Source organism: Mastigoproctus giganteus, chromosome 14, assembly GCF_048544385.1.
Source record: "Mastigoproctus giganteus isolate SK-2022 chromosome 14, ASM4854438v1, whole genome shotgun sequence".
Taxonomy (NCBI): domain Eukaryota; kingdom Metazoa; phylum Arthropoda; class Arachnida; order Uropygi; family Thelyphonidae; genus Mastigoproctus; species Mastigoproctus giganteus.
The window spans coordinates 36,917,763-36,935,961 of NC_143588.1; the positions used below are offsets into that span (position 1 = coordinate 36,917,763).

Genomic DNA, 18,199 nt, shown 5'->3' on the forward strand with positions numbered 1-18,199 from the left:
ACAGAGAGCTGCCACATATTCCAATAAAAGTATTACATGAATCACTTTCACCTCTGCACGTGTATCTCTGGTTAATCTATTAGTCTTTGTATCCTCCCCCAAAGATGTTTGTTTTATTGAGGTACTATTCAGATTTTCAAACATTAACATAACATTTAAAATAAGAAGCATAATGCTTTATTTAAGTTGATATTAAAGAATATTTACAGACGTTCTGCATATGTCAGGATAACCAGCCTTAGGTTATTAGCTTGTTTGGACCACCACCAGTAGTTTATGATTCCAAACTTTCATTCAGGACTAAATTTATCTTTTTTCAAAACTTCTTTTTCTATCACAAACTAACTGGATTTGGATACGATCTGTGCCATTCACTAGTGATCACTTGTACTTTTCAGCAAGTGAAAATTGCTCACACAGCTTTTCTCACTAGTTCTAATCTCTTTTTTAAACAGATGGTAGAAGTCATCAAAGATAGACAAAGCACACACAAGCTTCAAAACCTTTTTTACTTCAGTGGCATGCATTAATTTAAGCTGTTTCAATCTGTCATTTTTTTGCACATAGCATAATCTAGCAGGAACATACAATATTGCTCCAATTTCAGAAGAAATAAAGGGTATTTTCAACACAAAAATTAATTAGATGACAAGAACAGCATATTATCAACAAGTGTTCAATGTTCTCTTTTAATACCTTTGCTATTCCAGTTTTTAGAATTACAACAGAAGCTCTAGCAATGCTGTGCCAACCAGTTCTCAGTGAATCCCACATGCTTTCAGATTGGTCAGAAGAAAATGCCCTGTACTGTAACCTTCCAACAACTACTGTGAGAGCAAGCTATTTTCAATTTGATCTTTTTAAAAAAAGATCCACTGTAATAGTAAGGCTTGACTTGATTGATTACTTGGCATGACCTGATTACTGCACATGAATGCAAAACAGCATATATATATATATATATATATATATGAGCCATCACTACATCTTTTACTCATTGTCCAATTTCCCAATTAATGGCAGCAAGCCTTTGTCTTTTCATATTTTTTTGCTATTTCATTATATCATCTTCACTTTGAAATGCTATATCTAGTTTTGCATTTTTTCCTATACATGGCATAGGAAGAAATCCATATGTCTGATTGCATTGTGTTTTGCACAAATTGAAATTGAAAAATCAAGTCCACATACAGTACAGAAATCACACCTGTTGTTACCTTTCAAGGTTTTTAAATACATGAAAAATGATGCTTATACATCTTCTGCTACATCATATTCTAGCATCTTAATGAAACTTGTTAAGTTATACAAAAATAAATTAAACAATTGTTTAATTTAATAATTAAAGTTTAATTGAAAAATAAACTAAGCTTTGCAATATAGACACAAAAATACAGTTTCGTATTACACCTAAGTAAAAGTCAAAGTAAAAGTTACGTCAAAGCAAAAGTTATAACCTCTATTAACAGAGGTTATAACTTTTACTTTGATGTACATAGTAATGATTTTGAAATATATGCTGTTTCATTCATATGTGCAGTAATCAGTCAAGTCAAGTCAAGTTAAGTCATAGTTATGGTGGATCTTCCTAAAAAAAAGTAGATTGCTCGATGTTGGAAGATGACAGCACATTGTTTCGTTCTTCCACATATTTAATGTAATGTAGATGATGATGATGATGATTTAGTGCCACATTGGCAGCATAGGACATGATGCACAAAGTCCAAGGTTAATGCAGATAAAAGCTCCTAGGTGACTTACAAAAAGGCCACCATGTCAAGAGTATATAAACAAAAGCTTCAAATAACAATAAAAAGTAAAAGTGTATAATTTACAAATCAGAATTATATGTGATGGTACAGATTTATAGTTTTTAAAATGGCAGTTTTTGAACATTTCTGAGATACTATCAGATAAAATTTATTGACTTCATAGGGTTCAGTGAATGGTTAAAAGAACTAAATATATATCCCTCCAATTTTATGAAGTGCCCTTTCAACACAAAAATTAATTAGATGACAAGAACAGCATATTACACAAGTGTTCAACCATTGTGCTTTTATTTTTGCATGACATAAAGATCACGCAAAACTGAAATCTGTACATTCAATAAAAAACATGCCTAACTATTAGAATGGGTATCACAGGACTCAATATGCAATTCAGGCTAGCACACCTAACATAACAACCATTTCATTAACTAAAAAAACTATATTATAAAGGTAAGCAGGAGAAAGTATCGAAAAATGGACTCTTAATCATAAATCTAGAGAACTAGCAGCTATGTAAAAATTAAATATGCAGTTTCAATTCATTTTGCTAAATAACATGATAACTAGACAAAATTCTTCTCCGTGAAGTGCTTTATCAAAATCATCAACAATAAAAAACACGCATTTTACAAATACTGGAAAACAGTGAGAAAATACAATTACTTAATAAAAATTATAACAAAAAGAAAGAAACATCACAAACCTTTTCTTCATTTAATTTAGCTGCAGCTTGGGCAAACACTGTCCTCAGGGCTTTACAATGACCACACCCTAAAATAGAGTGACAATGACTTTTTTGAATATAAACAATTCTTCACTTATTAAATAAATAGAATAATTCTAATATAAACAAAATCTGTGAATAGTATGTACATATTATATGGCAGATTCACTTATACAGTTTCTCAAAGAGGCAAAAAATATAAGATCACATATAGGTAAAAGCTATAGGGTGCAAAGAAGCCTGAGGCTTATGCTGCACCAGCCAAAAAATATTTATGTTACCCTGAGAGAGAGAGAGAGAGAGAGAGAGAGAGAGAGAGAGAGAGAGAGAGAGAGAAGAGAAGAGAATCACCAAGAAATAGAAGAATGATGATATCCAGCTCAGTATACCCTGGGCATGCCAAGCCTATACTCACCAGATGTGAGCCCTGGAATAATTGCACAAGAATACAGGAAATTTAAGTGTTGTTGCTTTTGTCCAACTTGAAATTAATTCTGTAGATTGGCATGAATAAAAATAAGTACTGAATTAGTTTACATGATAAAGTGAAATGCAATACTGATATTCCATTCTCATTGTTCAATACATTCTAGACATTTTACATGTGTAGTAAAATTTTAATGTACATGGTTTCCGTATAGCAAATGTAAAAACATGGTTCTTGGGACAATAGTCTTATTTTATTTATACATTATTCCGTTTATTTTTTCTTCTTATGTCCCCCCCCCACACCATCCCACAATGGGTATTTGTACCAAATGTTTGGGATGGTTGCTATATCCAGTTACTATTATTGGTTGACGAACTCTGACTATCCTACAAGTATTTAGGACTGTGGATTTCTTGAGTTCCTTGTAGGTGTTCTCTGGGAGGTCTATTGCTGATAAGTTCTCATGCAGGCTCTTTGACATCATGCCAGCGGTTGACATGGTGATCAGAATGGCTGCTATTTGTTCCACATGCCACATTTTTTTAGACTTCCTGTCTATGGCCTGTGTAATTCCAGATCTCTTCCTCGTAGTTTCGTGGAGCTGGAGTTGTACACTGCTACGTTGATCTGGTAGGTAGTCTTTTCCTTCTTGTCAATGAGTTATGTCTGGTACGTTGTGCATAGGGCTTGCATAAAACCGAGAAATTTCAAAACCGAGTTTAACCGAAGTTTACTCTTAAAACCGGTTTTAAAACCGATTTTCTCAAACTTAGGAGAAATAATTAAAAGCTTATAACACAGGTATTTATTTTATCTTGGGTAGATTGTACAAATCGTAATCAAATCTTTTAAACAAAATCTATCACCTCTTATAGTAAAAATAAATAAAAAAATTAAAATGCTCCAAAAAAGTAACCAGCTTGAGATTATACAAAATTACAAATTGTATTCAAATCCTTTGAATAAAAACTATCTTCTTGTATAGTAAACAAAAAAATAATAAGCCCTATAATAATAATAATAATAAATAAATAAAAATAATGTGAAAAAAAAACAGCTTGGGGAAATTACTTCACTATTTATTGCTCAGCTTTTTTCTGAAAATGATCCTTTAAAAAACACAGTATATTAATCATTTTTCCTGATAAACTTGACCTTATTTTTGTGTTAAAGAGACCAGTGATCGAAAACACTCTCAGATTGGACACTTGTTGGTTTAATGGTCAGCAGTGCTCTATAAACTTTCTCCAGCTTTTCACTTCTGCTGCTAGTTGCCTCCAAAATTTTAAATTCTTTGCTGATTTCCAATTCACTGGGATATTTTGAAGGCTCTTCAGTTAATCTCTTTATTACACTATCATACTCTCGCATGAGTGTATCTCCAACATCAGAAGTAGACGAGTCTTTGTTTTTTTCTAAAAGAACAGTTTGTTTATTTTCAGTTTCTTCATTCAACGCTAAGACTCCTTTGGAATGTTTTGCAAATAATCTCTGATAAATCTTTTCAGCATGCTTTTCAAAACTTGCTTACTTGGAAAATCAAAAGTTCTTGAACCTGAATCTTCTTTCCTAAACTTTTTGGAGTTGTGTAGACAGCTTAGCAAAGCCACAGTTTGGCAATTTCGTCTTGCATTGTAACGCTGCAAAAGGCTTTGGTGAAACTTTAAAGCAAATCGGTTTTCTGTTGTATCAAGCTTAGCAAGCAGAAATTCTATTGAAGACTTTGCTTTAAGTAAGTCTGTATCTTCTGAGGTTATAGCCTTCAGAATCATTTCAACTGGTCGCAAAGTTTCACATACCAATTCAAGTGTTTTCCAGTCATCGTCAGTCACAGCTTCAGTTGACAGTACTGCATATAGAGCATTTGGAATGCAATTTTTCAATTTCAAAAATCTTTCAATCATATAGAATGTGCTATCCCATCTAGTCTTGCAATCTAATATAAGTTTATATTCTTTCCCATTAAATTTTGCTTTAACAAAATTTTGTAATATGTTTTTTTGTATTTTTTGGTAGGCGATTTTCGAAAAAGCTTGCAAATTTTTCTGACTTTGTTAATAGTTTGTGCAATATTGGCCATTGGATTGAAGAAATAAATGAGCTCATCGGTAAAGTCGGTTTGATAAAGCATGCCTTGCTGTCTTTCTTCAACTTCTTCATCATCACTACTTTCTTAATTAATTTCATTTTCTTCATTGTCTTTGGGAGACTCGGAGACTGTGGCACCATAATTGATTGCTTTTCATAAAGTACATCTATAACTGACAGATGTATCAATGTGCTATACACTGTTGATGATCAGGCGTAATTTGCTTGCCAAACTTAATCATCATTGCTGCTCCATCGGTGGTGCAGGCAACAATATCCTCATCCAAGTTCAAACCAAATTCCTTCGAGTGTCCATTCACAATTTGCTCAGTTCTTCTGCTATCAAGTGAACCATTAATCTCAATAAGACCTAATGACCAATGATTGTCTTTTGAATGCACGTTTATATTCATATACCTTTTATTTTGTATAGACGTATATTCGTCTAGAGTCAATGAATAACGTGCACCCAAAACCAATGAATTTTTGAAATGCTGAATGAGTTCTTCTTTCTTAGTTTTATAATAATGCAGAACCATATTTTTAATTCCATTCACTGAGGCTGATGGTAATTTATCGTATTTATTTCTCTGAAGGTGAAGGCTTGATTGTATAAACTCACTCTTGGCAATTGCATTAAAAGAAAATCCATCTAAAGCAGCTAATTTTGAAATCTCTTCTTCCATAGATTTTTTTAATGATAAAGTTTTCTAATGTTCCTACCATTTTTACGGGAGGTTCACTGTTATCTTGCTTAATGTCAATCTGATGCATTTTCTTTAAATGCAACATCAAAGATAATGTAGATCCTCCAGACAATGTCATTATCTTCTGACATTTCGAACATTGTGCTTCATCTTTGCTTTTTCGAGCAAAATAATTCCATACATTTGATTTCATCTTAGACATATTAAGAGTAATAAATATTAATTAGTAGGAATTTATATCACCGACAATTTTAAATAAAAATATTGAAGATAACAAAGGCACGATACTATGCGTCACTCCCGCAAGCACTGAATGAAGAGTATAAACGAGGCAAGTTTCAAAATTTTCACAATAGAAATTTTTTTTTATTTACTTGCAATTTTTTTTCCCCAATTAAATATATTGTATTTTCAAAATTACATAAAAGCTAAATTTGGTGAAGCTGCTTTTTGGAGAACATTTGATCGCAAATTTAATAGGAATAAAGAAGCAAAAAACTTTCTACGATTGAAATTTGATGCAATATTCAGCGAATCTGTTTCTAGCGGGTAACCATCAATAAGGCGCATTCCATAACTTGCCTGGCGAACAAGATAGATGGAACGGAGAAATGCTGAGCATTTTCTTTTACGCTATCGCTCCAACTCATTCGGTCACAAATGAGTACACCTGCATCGAGACATGATACAGGTGGGAAGATAAAAAGGTACCCTCCTAGATTTGGGCCACTTGCCCATGAGATTCGTACCTACCTAAATATAAAATAAAATAAAAAACAGGTTTAAAACATAAAGCAGTTGAACGAACCAGGCAAACGAACAAACAAAAGAAAATGTGCGTAACAAAAAACCACATTCGAGGGCTAACTAAAAAAATATTCGAATCCGGTTTTAGAAGCTCGGTTTCGGTTTTAACAACTCAATATGAAAACCGGATTTAACCGGTTTATAAAACCGGTTTGCAAGCCCTAGTTGTGCAAGATCATCTTGTCTAGTATGTTATGTGGGATTGTCTAGTCTTATGGCATGGTTCCAGTACAACTTGTGGGTAAGGATTTCTTGTACAGCCTGAGGATTCGTACTTGTAATATAGTATACTTTCTTTGATCAACTGGTATTTCTTCACTGGTTTCTGATGTATTATCCTGGTGATGTCTATGAGTATCCTATGTCTGAGTGATCACCCTGCATTCCATGGTGATGTTTTGGACTGTTTCTGGGGCAAGGTGGCATTGTCAATATATGTCTTCTGTCACACTGGAGTCCTTGGCGATATATCTGCTGTAATTCCTGGTGTTGATCACCATCTTGAATGATGAGCACGAATGTGAGCCTTGGAGGAGAGCGTTTTACTAGTTAGCCACATGTTGGAAGCTTTCTAATGTATGTAGTGGTGATGGAGGTCATTAGGGGTTCCTGCCATGGAGCACCTTCTTTGTCCATTTTTTTTTTTTTTTACTTTGTTTTTTCTGTCTGGGTGGTGCCATTTATCTATCTTCCTTATTGGCACCGTTTTTCTAGAATAATCCTTCAGGTTTTTAACTGCTTTATTCTATTGTTCAATGTTACTTGTCAAGCCCCTTCTTTCTTTCTGGACTATGGTTAGTCTTCTGACAGCTGCCTTTGGATAGTGGCAGTGGCTACACTTCGTCATAATCATTGTCCTGGTCCTTCTCGTGATCTCCCTAACTTGATGTTAGTCCACAATCCCAAAGAAGTATGTTAGTACTGGGACTGTGTAAGGTGTTTATGGCTTTGAATGTGGTCCCTACACTTAGCTTTGCTTTCAGCAGGCTTCTGAGGTCTCTGATGGTTTTTCTTGGTCAGATGGGCCTTGAATTCCTGGTAGTTTAGATGTTCAGTTTGTATCATCCCCAGGTACTTGCAGGTCTCTCTCTCTCCCCCCCTCTGTCATTGCTTCAATCTGTTTATCAGTCTTCATCCAACTGTTTTTCCTGATACAATGCCTTGCATTTGTCTAGTCTGAATTCCACCTTGATGCCAGTGCTGAACTTTTCAATGATCTGGAGTAGCTTTGAGTTGACTCTCGGTTGCTGCATATAGCTTGATGTCATCATTGTACATGAGGTTGGAGCAGGTATACAAGCTCTTCCTCACTGCTTTAAGAGTATATCTATACTTTCTGGTATTAAGCATGGTGAATAGCAGGTTGAGTGATAGACAGAACCACAGTGGGATCAAGGCATCTACCAAGACTATTTCTCTTCCAATGGGAATTAAATTGGTCATGATGTTCTTAACACTGATGGTGGTCCTATTTTCACCACAGTTGCTTCTAGGAAGTTTGCTATCGTTGGGTTGACTTTGTAGACTTTTTGTTTCTTTTTTATGAAAACCCCAAACACGAGAGGTATTACAACCTATAGTACTTAGTACCGTGCTTGGGTTGGGGGTTGATAAGATGAAAGAAGATATTTGTTGACATTAGACTTGAACTTCTGTAGACTGTAATTTTCAAGAAATACGTATGAAGGAAATTTGTTCCAGAATACGGCAGTTGAATGAATAAATGAGGAAGATGAAAAGTTGGTTCTGTGAGTTTGAAGCTGGCCAGTAAATGGATGTTGACTGGTGGCGGCACGTGTTCGGACTGTTTTGAAGGAGAGAGCAGGAATTACAGAAGTGAATTCGGAAGATCAGTGCCCGTGGAAGTATCTGTAGAAAAGGCATGCAGCAGAAACAATACATCTATGAGACAGAGAGGGGAGAGACTCTGTTAGAGAGGAGTCATTAATTAACCTAACTGCCCTCTTCTAAATGGAATCTAGAAGCCTGAGAGAGGTTTTGGGAACTTCCCCAGATATGGGAATAATATTCCATGGTAGGGCGGATTTGCGATTTAAACAGAGTGAGCAGCTGTTTGGAATAAAAGTAACGCCGAGAGCGAAAGAGAAAACCAAGTTTTTTAGATGCAGAGGAAGCTGTTGTTGTTGTTGTTATTTGGTTTTTAGGAGCATTAGCAACTAAGGCCATATTGCTCCGGAGATATGAAGTGGTCATTCCCTGACCTTTCCGCATCCTCCGTATTTAGTGGTCACAGGCTCGAACCCCGGTCTAATCCAGAAGTGTGTGCTATGAACTGCTGCTCTTGCCCACCTGGCTAAGGAGGCGCCCTGCAGAGAAAGCAATATTTGTAATGTGCTTGTGCCATGGGAGATTAGAAGTCAAGGGTAATCCCCAAAAGAGAGATATCATTTTGCCTAGAAATTGGAGTGTCACCAAAGATAAGCATAGGAGCAGAAGAATCCTCTTTGCAAGATATAAGACAAGACTGAGTTTTAGGATTGAAATCAACTAAGTTGTCTTTGCCCCACTTGAGAAATACCTGGAGATTGGCATTTAAGGAATTGGTAGCGGATATTTGAGAGTCTGAAGCTGATTGAGCAGGGCAAAGTTTTTCAAAATGGAAAGTGGAATGCAATGTGCTATTATCAGCAAAACTATGGATAGGAAAACTAAATAACAGTAATTTTACGCAGTGGAATCATCACTTGCTTTCAGATAAGTCTCCTGTAAGCAAAAGCAGGCTGGTTCTAGCTTTTGCAGGAGCGCCTTGATGTATTCTGCATTTGGTCAGAATCCATGACAATTCCACTGTAGGAATTTAGCAAATTATTTGGGCTAGGTGGATCTGTTGGTTGGCTTCCAAAGTGTTGAGGGCTCATATTTCCTTAATCTTGAGTTTCTCTTTTTTTTGGGAAATATGGATGCTGTCCTATGCCCATTTCATCCTCGGCAAAGAGTTTCAAGACTGAATTGTCTGATAACTCCTTTATCTCGATATTAATGTTTTCCTGTGTTACAGAGAAATGTAAGGTTTTTTAAAACTTATCTCTATCAATTTTTGGTACTGGGAGAAAGCAGTAGGAGGCATAGATATAGGGGTGGTAGCTGATTGGTTCCTCTGGGCAGGTGGTAGTAGTAGTAGTAGTAGCATATGATGCAAGAAAGCAAGTGTATGAGATTATGCAGCATCAGCCAAAAAAAAAAAAAAAAAAAATCACACCATTCCCTCCAAATGCCTGTCCAGTTCCTCCTTAAATTTATTCAACCTATCAACTTCCACAACGACAGATGGAAGTTTGTTCCAGCAATTAACCACCCGCTGGCTAAAGGCAAATTTCCGCACATCTATTCTACATCTGTCTTTTCTTAATTTGAATTTATGCCCCCTTAGGTTCGTAATCTGAACAAGTGGAAGGATCCCATCGGAATTCAGCGTGCTCAACCCATTCAAGGCCTTATATACCTCAATCAGATCACCACGCAGGTGCCTAGTCTCCAGCCACTGCAATTTGCAGCACTTAAGCCTCTCTTGGTAAGAGGATCCCTTCATTCCCCTCACCAATCTTGTTGCCCTTCTCTGTACACGCTCAAGTAAATCTACATTCTTCCTAAAATGAGGCCCCCAGAAGTTTTTGTGAGCTTAGTATACAGTGGACGATGGAAGTAAATGACTGATGATGGCATGGTCGTCTTCATTTTTATCTCGATGCTACACTTTCCAGATACATTCTGAGTGATTGAGGGCCTGCTGCTATTTATAGTTGATGCATTTCCTGGCCTCTTAGTAGGAAACATTCAGTTCTGTTTTTGGTTTTTCCTCTTCCTTCCACTTCTGGCAAGCTTGAGAGTATGCAGGGTGCTCTCCGTGGCAATTTGCACAAATTGGCTTTGAAGCTGAACATTCTTTGTTCTTGTGGCCTTTGTCAGCACATCGAGCACAGGCAGGGTTACCACAACAAGTGTGAGTGGTCATACTTTTGGCACTTAAAACACCCCAGCAGGTTTGGAATACAAATCCTTACTAGGCAGCTAAAGTAGCCTGCCTTGATGGAACTTGAAAGCTCTGGAGTGTTAAATATAAGGATGAGAAAGTGAAAGAAAGAGATTCCTGCCTTTCACATCATAATTTCTTGAGAGCTGCCACCCCATGATCTTTCAATTCAGAGTAGATCTTTTCCTCTGATATCATACCACATGAAGAGTTCAGAGTTTTATGTGAGGTTACTGTGGTAGGTATTTCCCTATTGATGTGTCTTCAAGAATTTGCTGGACATGTTTTGGACATGAAGCTTCAACTAAAAGGCACACAGATTTTGGGGATCCTGCCAACCCTTCTAATCATTTCAGGATGAAGGGTGACATTTTCCTCATTGCCTGCTCTCTGGTGGAATAGAGAATGAGAAAAAGTGGTGTCACTGATGGTGATGTATTCTCCAGGTCTTTATATAAAGGTGTTGAGTATATCATCAAATTGATTAGGAAGCCCTGTTGGGACCCAAGAAGGAAAATAATTTAAATTACTCATATGAGTAAAATAAAATTTCTGATGGCATAAGTACCTCACCCACCAAGGAGCCATAAGAGGGGATGCCAAATTTGTTGGGAGCCCAGAAATTGGGGATCATGAGTTCCACTATGGTATGTATGAGTTCCACTATGGTATGTATAATATATTTAGGAAATATAGGGAAGATGGGGTAGAGGGTTGTCATGCTTCTTATCAAAAGCAGCCTGAGCACGAAAAGAGCTTTTGCTGAGTCTGAAGTCTCCCAGCACAGAATCTGTGGTGTGAGTTAGTTGGAAGCAAAGATATGAGAGTGGGAGTAATCTATACATCAGAAGATTGTGAAGAATATGACAAGTCTTTACATGCAAATATGTTGTTGTTGTTATTTGGTTTTTAGGAGCATTAGCAACTAAGGCCATATTGCTCTGGGGATATGCGGTGGTCATTCCCTGACCTTTCTGCATCCTCCATATTTGGTGGTCACAGGCTTGAACCCTGGTCTAATCAAGAAGCGTGTGCTACGCACTGCTGCTCCTGCCCACCTGGCTATGGAGGTGCCACACGCAAATATAATGGACAAGCAAGCACAAATGTCTTATTTCTTATTATGGGTGACTTCAAATTTCCCCAGATTTATTGGAATAAGTGGAAGGGAATTCACCTTGGGGAGAAAATTTTCTAAATAAACTAGATTATTATTTGTACCACCATGTCAGAGATAATAATATTAGGGAATGAGAATATTCTCGACTTCATCATTACTCACAAATCAGATGAGGGCACAGGGCTTAAAATACAAGAAACAATGGAAGGGAGTGATCATGCAGTCATCAGTTGGAGAAAGATGTTGCAATAGTTAAAGGTAAAGGCACAGGTTTTAATTTCAGGAGAGGAGACTTGGACAAATTAAGGCACTATACGGCATCTACTAATTTGGTGGATTGAAAAGTGAGGACAAGTACACTTGAATCATGTAATATCTTAAAACCAAAAATCACTGAAGCCAAGAATGCATTCATACCATTAAGAAAATATTGCAGGAGGAGGATGCCAAAATAGACGAATACAGAGCAAGCCAGTCAAATAGAGCAGAAAAAGATAGTATAGGGCAGTTACAGAGCAATGAATAGTACTAAACCTTCAGCAGCTACAAGTTGATTTGTAATGGTACCACAGATAAGGTCAGAGAGGCCAAGGCTGCATATGAGAAAGTACTGTCTAGGAGCAAAGAAAGGAGACAAGAAAATTTTCATGTACGTGAATACATGGAAGAAAACAGTGAATCAGACTGGACCTTGTGTACTGGGTGTGGGAAAGTCTTAGACAACCCAGCTGATGTTGCAGATGAATTTAACAGGTACTTTGCATTGTATTTACCGAAGAAAGACCGTTGAAGAGGCTGTCTAGTGAGATTGAGTCATGAAATTAGTGATTTCAAAATTACAGATGACTTGTTCATTAGAAAAATTTTGGAGCATAAAAGCAAGCGTATGAGCTTACGTAGCATCAGCCAAAAAAAAAAAAAAAATTCACACAACCATTCCCTCTAAATGTTTGTCCAGTTCCTCCTTAAATTTATTGAACATATCAACTTCCACAATGACAGATGGAAGTTTGTTCCAGTGATTAACCACCCGCTGGATAAAGGCAAATTTCTGCACATCTATTCTATAGCTGTCTTTCCTCAATTTGAATTTATGCTCCCTTAGGTTTGTAATCTGAACAAGTGGAAGAATCCCATCAGAATTCAGCGTGCTCAACCCATTCAAGACCTTACACACATCAATCAGATCACCTGGTAGGTGCCTGGTCTCCAGCCGCCGCAATTTGCAGAACTTAAGCCTCTCTTGGTAAGAGGATCCCTTCATTCCCCTCACCAAATCTTGTTGACCTTCTCTGTACACGGTCAAGCAAATCTACAAAATCTACATCCTTCCTAAAATGAGGCCTCCAGACCTGCAGTACTCAAAGTGTGGCCTGACCATTGCCTTATACAGAGGGGCAATCACCTCCTTTTCCCCTGCTAGCAAAATTCCTGTATATCATTGACAAAACCCATGACCTGCTCTTGCAGCCTGTCTGCATTGTTCAAAAAAACTTCATATCTGACTGCACAATTACTCCCAGGTCTTTTTTATTTTCTACCACCTTAAGTGTAGTACCACACAGTTGGTACATTCCTTTGGGGTTACTTCTACAATCATGCAGTACTTTGCATTTGTCAATGCTAAACTTCAGTTGCCATTTCTCAGCCCATCTTCCCAAATTTTCTAGATGCTTTTGCAGTAGCACACTGCCATTACTGTCATTAACAACCCTGGCAACCTTTGTATCATCTGCAAACTTCAACACTAAGCTTGATATACCTTCATCAATATCATTGATAAATATACAAAACAGCAGTGGATCCAACACTGAACCCTGTGAGACTCCACTAATAACATTAGTCTACGAAGAGCAGCGCCCATTGATTACCACTCTGTCTTTTCCCACTCAATCATCCTTTTATCCATTGTAGCAACTTACCCTTAATACCATTCTGCTTCAATTTGTACAGTAGTCTTCTATGTGCAATGGTGTCAAAAGCTTCCGGAAATCCAAGTATATGATATCAAAATAATTTTTTGCAATCAGTTCCTTTGTAACCGCATCATAATATCCAATCAAATTTGTCTGACAAGACTTTCCTTTAACAAACCCACGCTGTATCTGAATTATTGTTGCAGTCTTGCCTAGTTGATCCTGCAATGCAGCTTTAACCAGTGACTTTAAACAGTGACTCCATTATTTTACGCAGAACAGAAGTTAAACTAACTGGTCTGTAATTACTTGTGACACCCTTCGATCCCCCTTTGTTAATTGGGGATACATTTGCACATCCCTAGTCTGCGGGGACCTCCCGAGTCCAAGGATGCTCTCGTAATTATGGATAAGGGTTTTGCCACCTCCTTTAATATAACTGGATAGATCCCATCCACCCCAGGTGCCTTTCTTATGTTTAACTTCAACAATTTCTCCTCCACTTTGCTCCCAGTTATTACAAAATCATTAAGCACCCTGCTAAAATTTGATAACCTTCTGGCATTTTCAATCCTTAATAACTTCTCATGTGTGAACGTAGATGCAAAATACTCATTCAGTTTGTTCTGAGCAGGATCATCAACAGTCGAACAATCGATATCAAGGGGACCAACCTGATTCATCCCCTTCCTTTTAGAATTTATACAAGTAAAGAAATTCTTGCTGTTTTTCTTAGCATCCTCTGCCAAAGATTTCTCGTAATCTGCCTTCGCCTGCCTAACCTTTTGTGACTTGATTACAGACTAGCTTATATCTGCCACAGGCTTCTGTTGATGGCACATATCCAGCAATTTTGAGAGAGGCTGCCAGGGAATGTATTGAACCATCGAAGTCAATTATGAGGGCATTTTTGGACTCAGGAGGAATTCCTTTGAATTATAGAGTGCCAATGTATAACCAAAATATAAACACGGTTCTAAGAGTGAAGTTGGTAACTACAGAGAGGTTGACTTCAGTGTTAGAGAAAATTTTTTAAACAATGTTTAAAAAGTGCAATCCAGGGACATTTAGACAGTTATGGCATTCGGAATAACACACACATGGTTTTGTTAAGGAAAAATAATGTTTCACTAACTTAGTAAGCTATTTTAACACAGTTACTCATGAGCTGGATGTAGGGAACAATTTTGACAGAGTATAATTGGATTTTAGCAAGGGATTTAATGGATTCCCTCATGAGAGGTTATTGCATAAGCTGGAACAAGTTGGGATTACCAGAAAGATTCTAAGATGGATTGCTGGGTGGCTACCGGGTAGAAGGCAGCGGGTTGTGATTAACGAATATTCTTCAGATTGGTGTAATGGCAAAAGTGCGGTTCTCCAGTAATCAGCCCTGTGGACCACTATTGTTTCCAATTTTCATAAATGATATTGATGGGATAGAAGGCCTGATGTCAAAATTTGCAATGACAAAGACTGGTACAGTAGTAAATGATCTGTACCAAGCAGCACTCCTTCAGGACGACTTGAACAAGCTGCAAGAACGATCAGAAGGTGGTAGCTCTTTTAATGCAACAAAATATAAGGTTTTACACTTGGGGAATGGCAATCCCAAAATAAATTATACACTTGGTGGTGGTGGTTGAATCAAAAACAACAGAAAAGGAAGAAGAAAGGGATCCAAGAATTATACTAGGAGCAGATATGAAGTTTTATGAGCAGTGTAAACAAACAGAAGGAAATTCCATGGTGTCCCACTGATGATATATCGAATGCTATCCTGTAGAGATAGGGAGCTCATAATCTCATTGTACTGTATAAGGCAACTGTAAGACTACATTTGGAATGCTATGTTCAAGTATAGACTTCATCTGAAACAAGACACATCTTCAAAGGGATCAAAGATTGGCAGCCTGAATGGTGTCCATCTGTGAACAGGACAACCGTAAGAGGAGGCTCCAATTATGTGGGCTACAGAGCTTAGCAACCAGGCACCCTAGAAGTGTGCTTTTACTAACCCTTTTCAGAGCCCTAGAAGGCTCTGAAAAGGGTTAGTAAAATGAACAATGGCAGAATTTTCACTGTTAAAGAGAATTCCGTATGGGCATAAATTCAAATTACATGGGAAGAGGTTTAGACTAAATTGTAGGAAGTTTTCTGTTAGCTGGTGAGTTATTTTTGCTGGAACAGATAGTTGAAGCTGTCAGTTAGAATAAATTCCAAGGTCAAGTGGGGAGTTACTATGTAAGAAGGGAAGCAAATAATTTCTATTTTCTTATCTACTCTTTACTTCTCCCGGCCAGTGCCACATTTCCAATAAATCTTGACCTGAACCAAGACCAAAGGGAAGGAGACCTATTGGAATAAAGCTGATGACAGCAGTAAAAATCAATAACCGACTGATACCAATGGGGCCAGTTGTAGATCTTCCCTTTTGTAGAAGCAGGAGCCAAAGTAGCATATCAGAGCTGTGCCCCTAACCCACGAGGCTTCCCTTTTCTGAGTTTATATATCAATGATAAATATCATTCAAATTGCAGTGAGCAAGGAAAATAAAAGCTGTAGTACAATGGCCACGAAACAGTTTTTGGAGAAAAAAATGCAAGAAATACTTGGATTTGTGCACCTATTAACCTGATTGAGTAACAAAGCAACTGAATAGAAAAAATAATTATGACATCATATACTTAGATTTTGGACAAGCTTTTGATATTGTTGCACATAAAATACTGCAGTATGAGTTCTCCAACAATAAGTTGGAGCATTGTGACATTAACAGCAAGGTTACTGCTACAGATAAGGGGTTGGCTGAGTAGAATAAATTGGAAGTGATTATCAATGGGTAGTGAATGCTCTTCTTGGACTAATTTTATTAGTGGAGTCTAGCAGGATTCAGTTTTGGGTCCACTTTTGTCTTTTATTAATCATATTGACAAAGGCATGTCAGATTTAATATCTAAGTTAGCAGATGATATGAAGGAGGATTACAGCAATCAAGTTACTGCAACAAGATCTAGAAAAATTAAGTAGGTGGGCTGAGAAGTGGCAAATGAGTTTAATACTCACAAATGCAAGGTCCTGCATACAGACAGCAGTAACCCCTTTTACATTTTCCACAACCCAAGTGTGATACCAACTCATGACAGTTGAGAATGAAAAAAGACCTGGGGGGGAGGGGGTAATCATGCGGTCAGCTTAATTGCCACATTGAATTTTGAATCAGAGATAAGGAGATGATTAATCCCACTGTATAAGGAGCTGTTCGAATGGATGCAGAGGTGAGGAATGGAAGAATAGCGAGGGAAAATAAGAGGGAGCTTACCATGAAAGGCTTCAGTTCTGCAAATTTCGGTGTCTGGAGACTAATTGAGGTATTTATGGCTTTGAATGGATTGAGTAAGCTCAATGGTGATAGCATCCTTTCTCTTTCTCAGATCATGCACAAAGGGAGCACAAATTCAAATTGAGGAAGGATGGTTGCAGGATAGATGTGGAGAAATTTGCCTTCAGCAAGCAGTAGACTGTTGGAACTACCCACTGCTGCAATAACAGATGGAACTGTGGTGTTGTAGAAATGAGTAGTTTCAATAAATTCAAGGGAGTAGACAAACTATTAAAGTGGATGAACAGGTGATATGGAAAGTGATGTTTTGTTTCGTCCACTGATGCTATATAAGTTTGCTTTCTTGCCTCATTTTCTGCTGCTAATACTAAATATGATAATACAAACATATCTTTACTAACTGCACTCCTGATATCGGAAAGGAAAAAAAAAAAAAAAAAAAACAACTAGTTACTTTGGGTTGGAGAGCAGGCAAAACCGAAGCCAAAACCAATGGAAAAATTAACAAGGGTGCAAAGCACACAGTGAATTTTTTGTATAAACATAAAACCATAAAGAATTTATGGTTGTACTTCTCCAGTTATAAAATAATCAATGATGTAGATCAGGGGTGGGCAACAGCCGGCCCGCGACGATGTTGAATCCGGCCCCCTCGGTAAATGCATAAATATAGAAAATCCATACCTGACTACACTCGCCGTAAACGTTTGGCTTAATTGGGTTCAATCGGGAATCGCGGCCAGTACAACAGTAACCAAGTGATTCTACGCAGCATCAAAGAGTTATTTCCTAATTATTATTGTAGCATCGATCGAACAAAGTTCCTTTGGGTTTGACTTCTTATTGAAAAAAACAATATTGGTGCGAGATATTTTATGTTTTATGCCTTTTCTAATTATTACAATTTTTAATTTAATATAATTTATAGCCCATAAAATGAGCCAATTAAAAAAAAAAAAGAAAAATTGATGCCGAATGCCGCATTTTCAATGATAATTGGATATTCAGATTTTTTTTTTAAAAATACATTAATAATTTGGTAATTCAAGTAATATAACATTTTTTAGGTTCTGATTTTTTTTATTAAATCGTTCAATCTATTCCGGCCCGCATCATGATGCGAAAATTTCATTCGGCCCGCTGACGAAAAAAGTTGCCCACCCCTGATGTAGATTGAAATTGAAGACTATACTTGAGCAATATTAAAATTCACACTCATGAAATATTAATAATTTTAATTTTTTTTTTTGGTTCTAAGATAATAGCAAGCAATGCACTTGCTAGATGCTAAAGGATTATGG

The 18,199-nt window shown here is 37.1% G+C and overlaps 1 protein-coding gene across 3 annotated transcripts in view; it reads right to left on the reverse strand.

Moving 5' to 3' along the window:
• The window catches only part of LOC150075068 (protein disulfide-isomerase A5), a 755,693-nt gene that overhangs the window by 98,421 nt on the left and 639,073 nt on the right, over nt 1-18,199 (reverse strand). For all 3 annotated transcript variants that reach the window (XM_090388976.1, XM_090388975.1, XM_090388974.1), the window contains one exon: nt 2,476-2,543. In XM_090388976.1, coding sequence (XP_090245102.1) covers nt 2,476-2,543 — 68 coding nt within the window. The remainder of the gene's footprint in view (nt 1-2,475; nt 2,544-18,199) is intronic.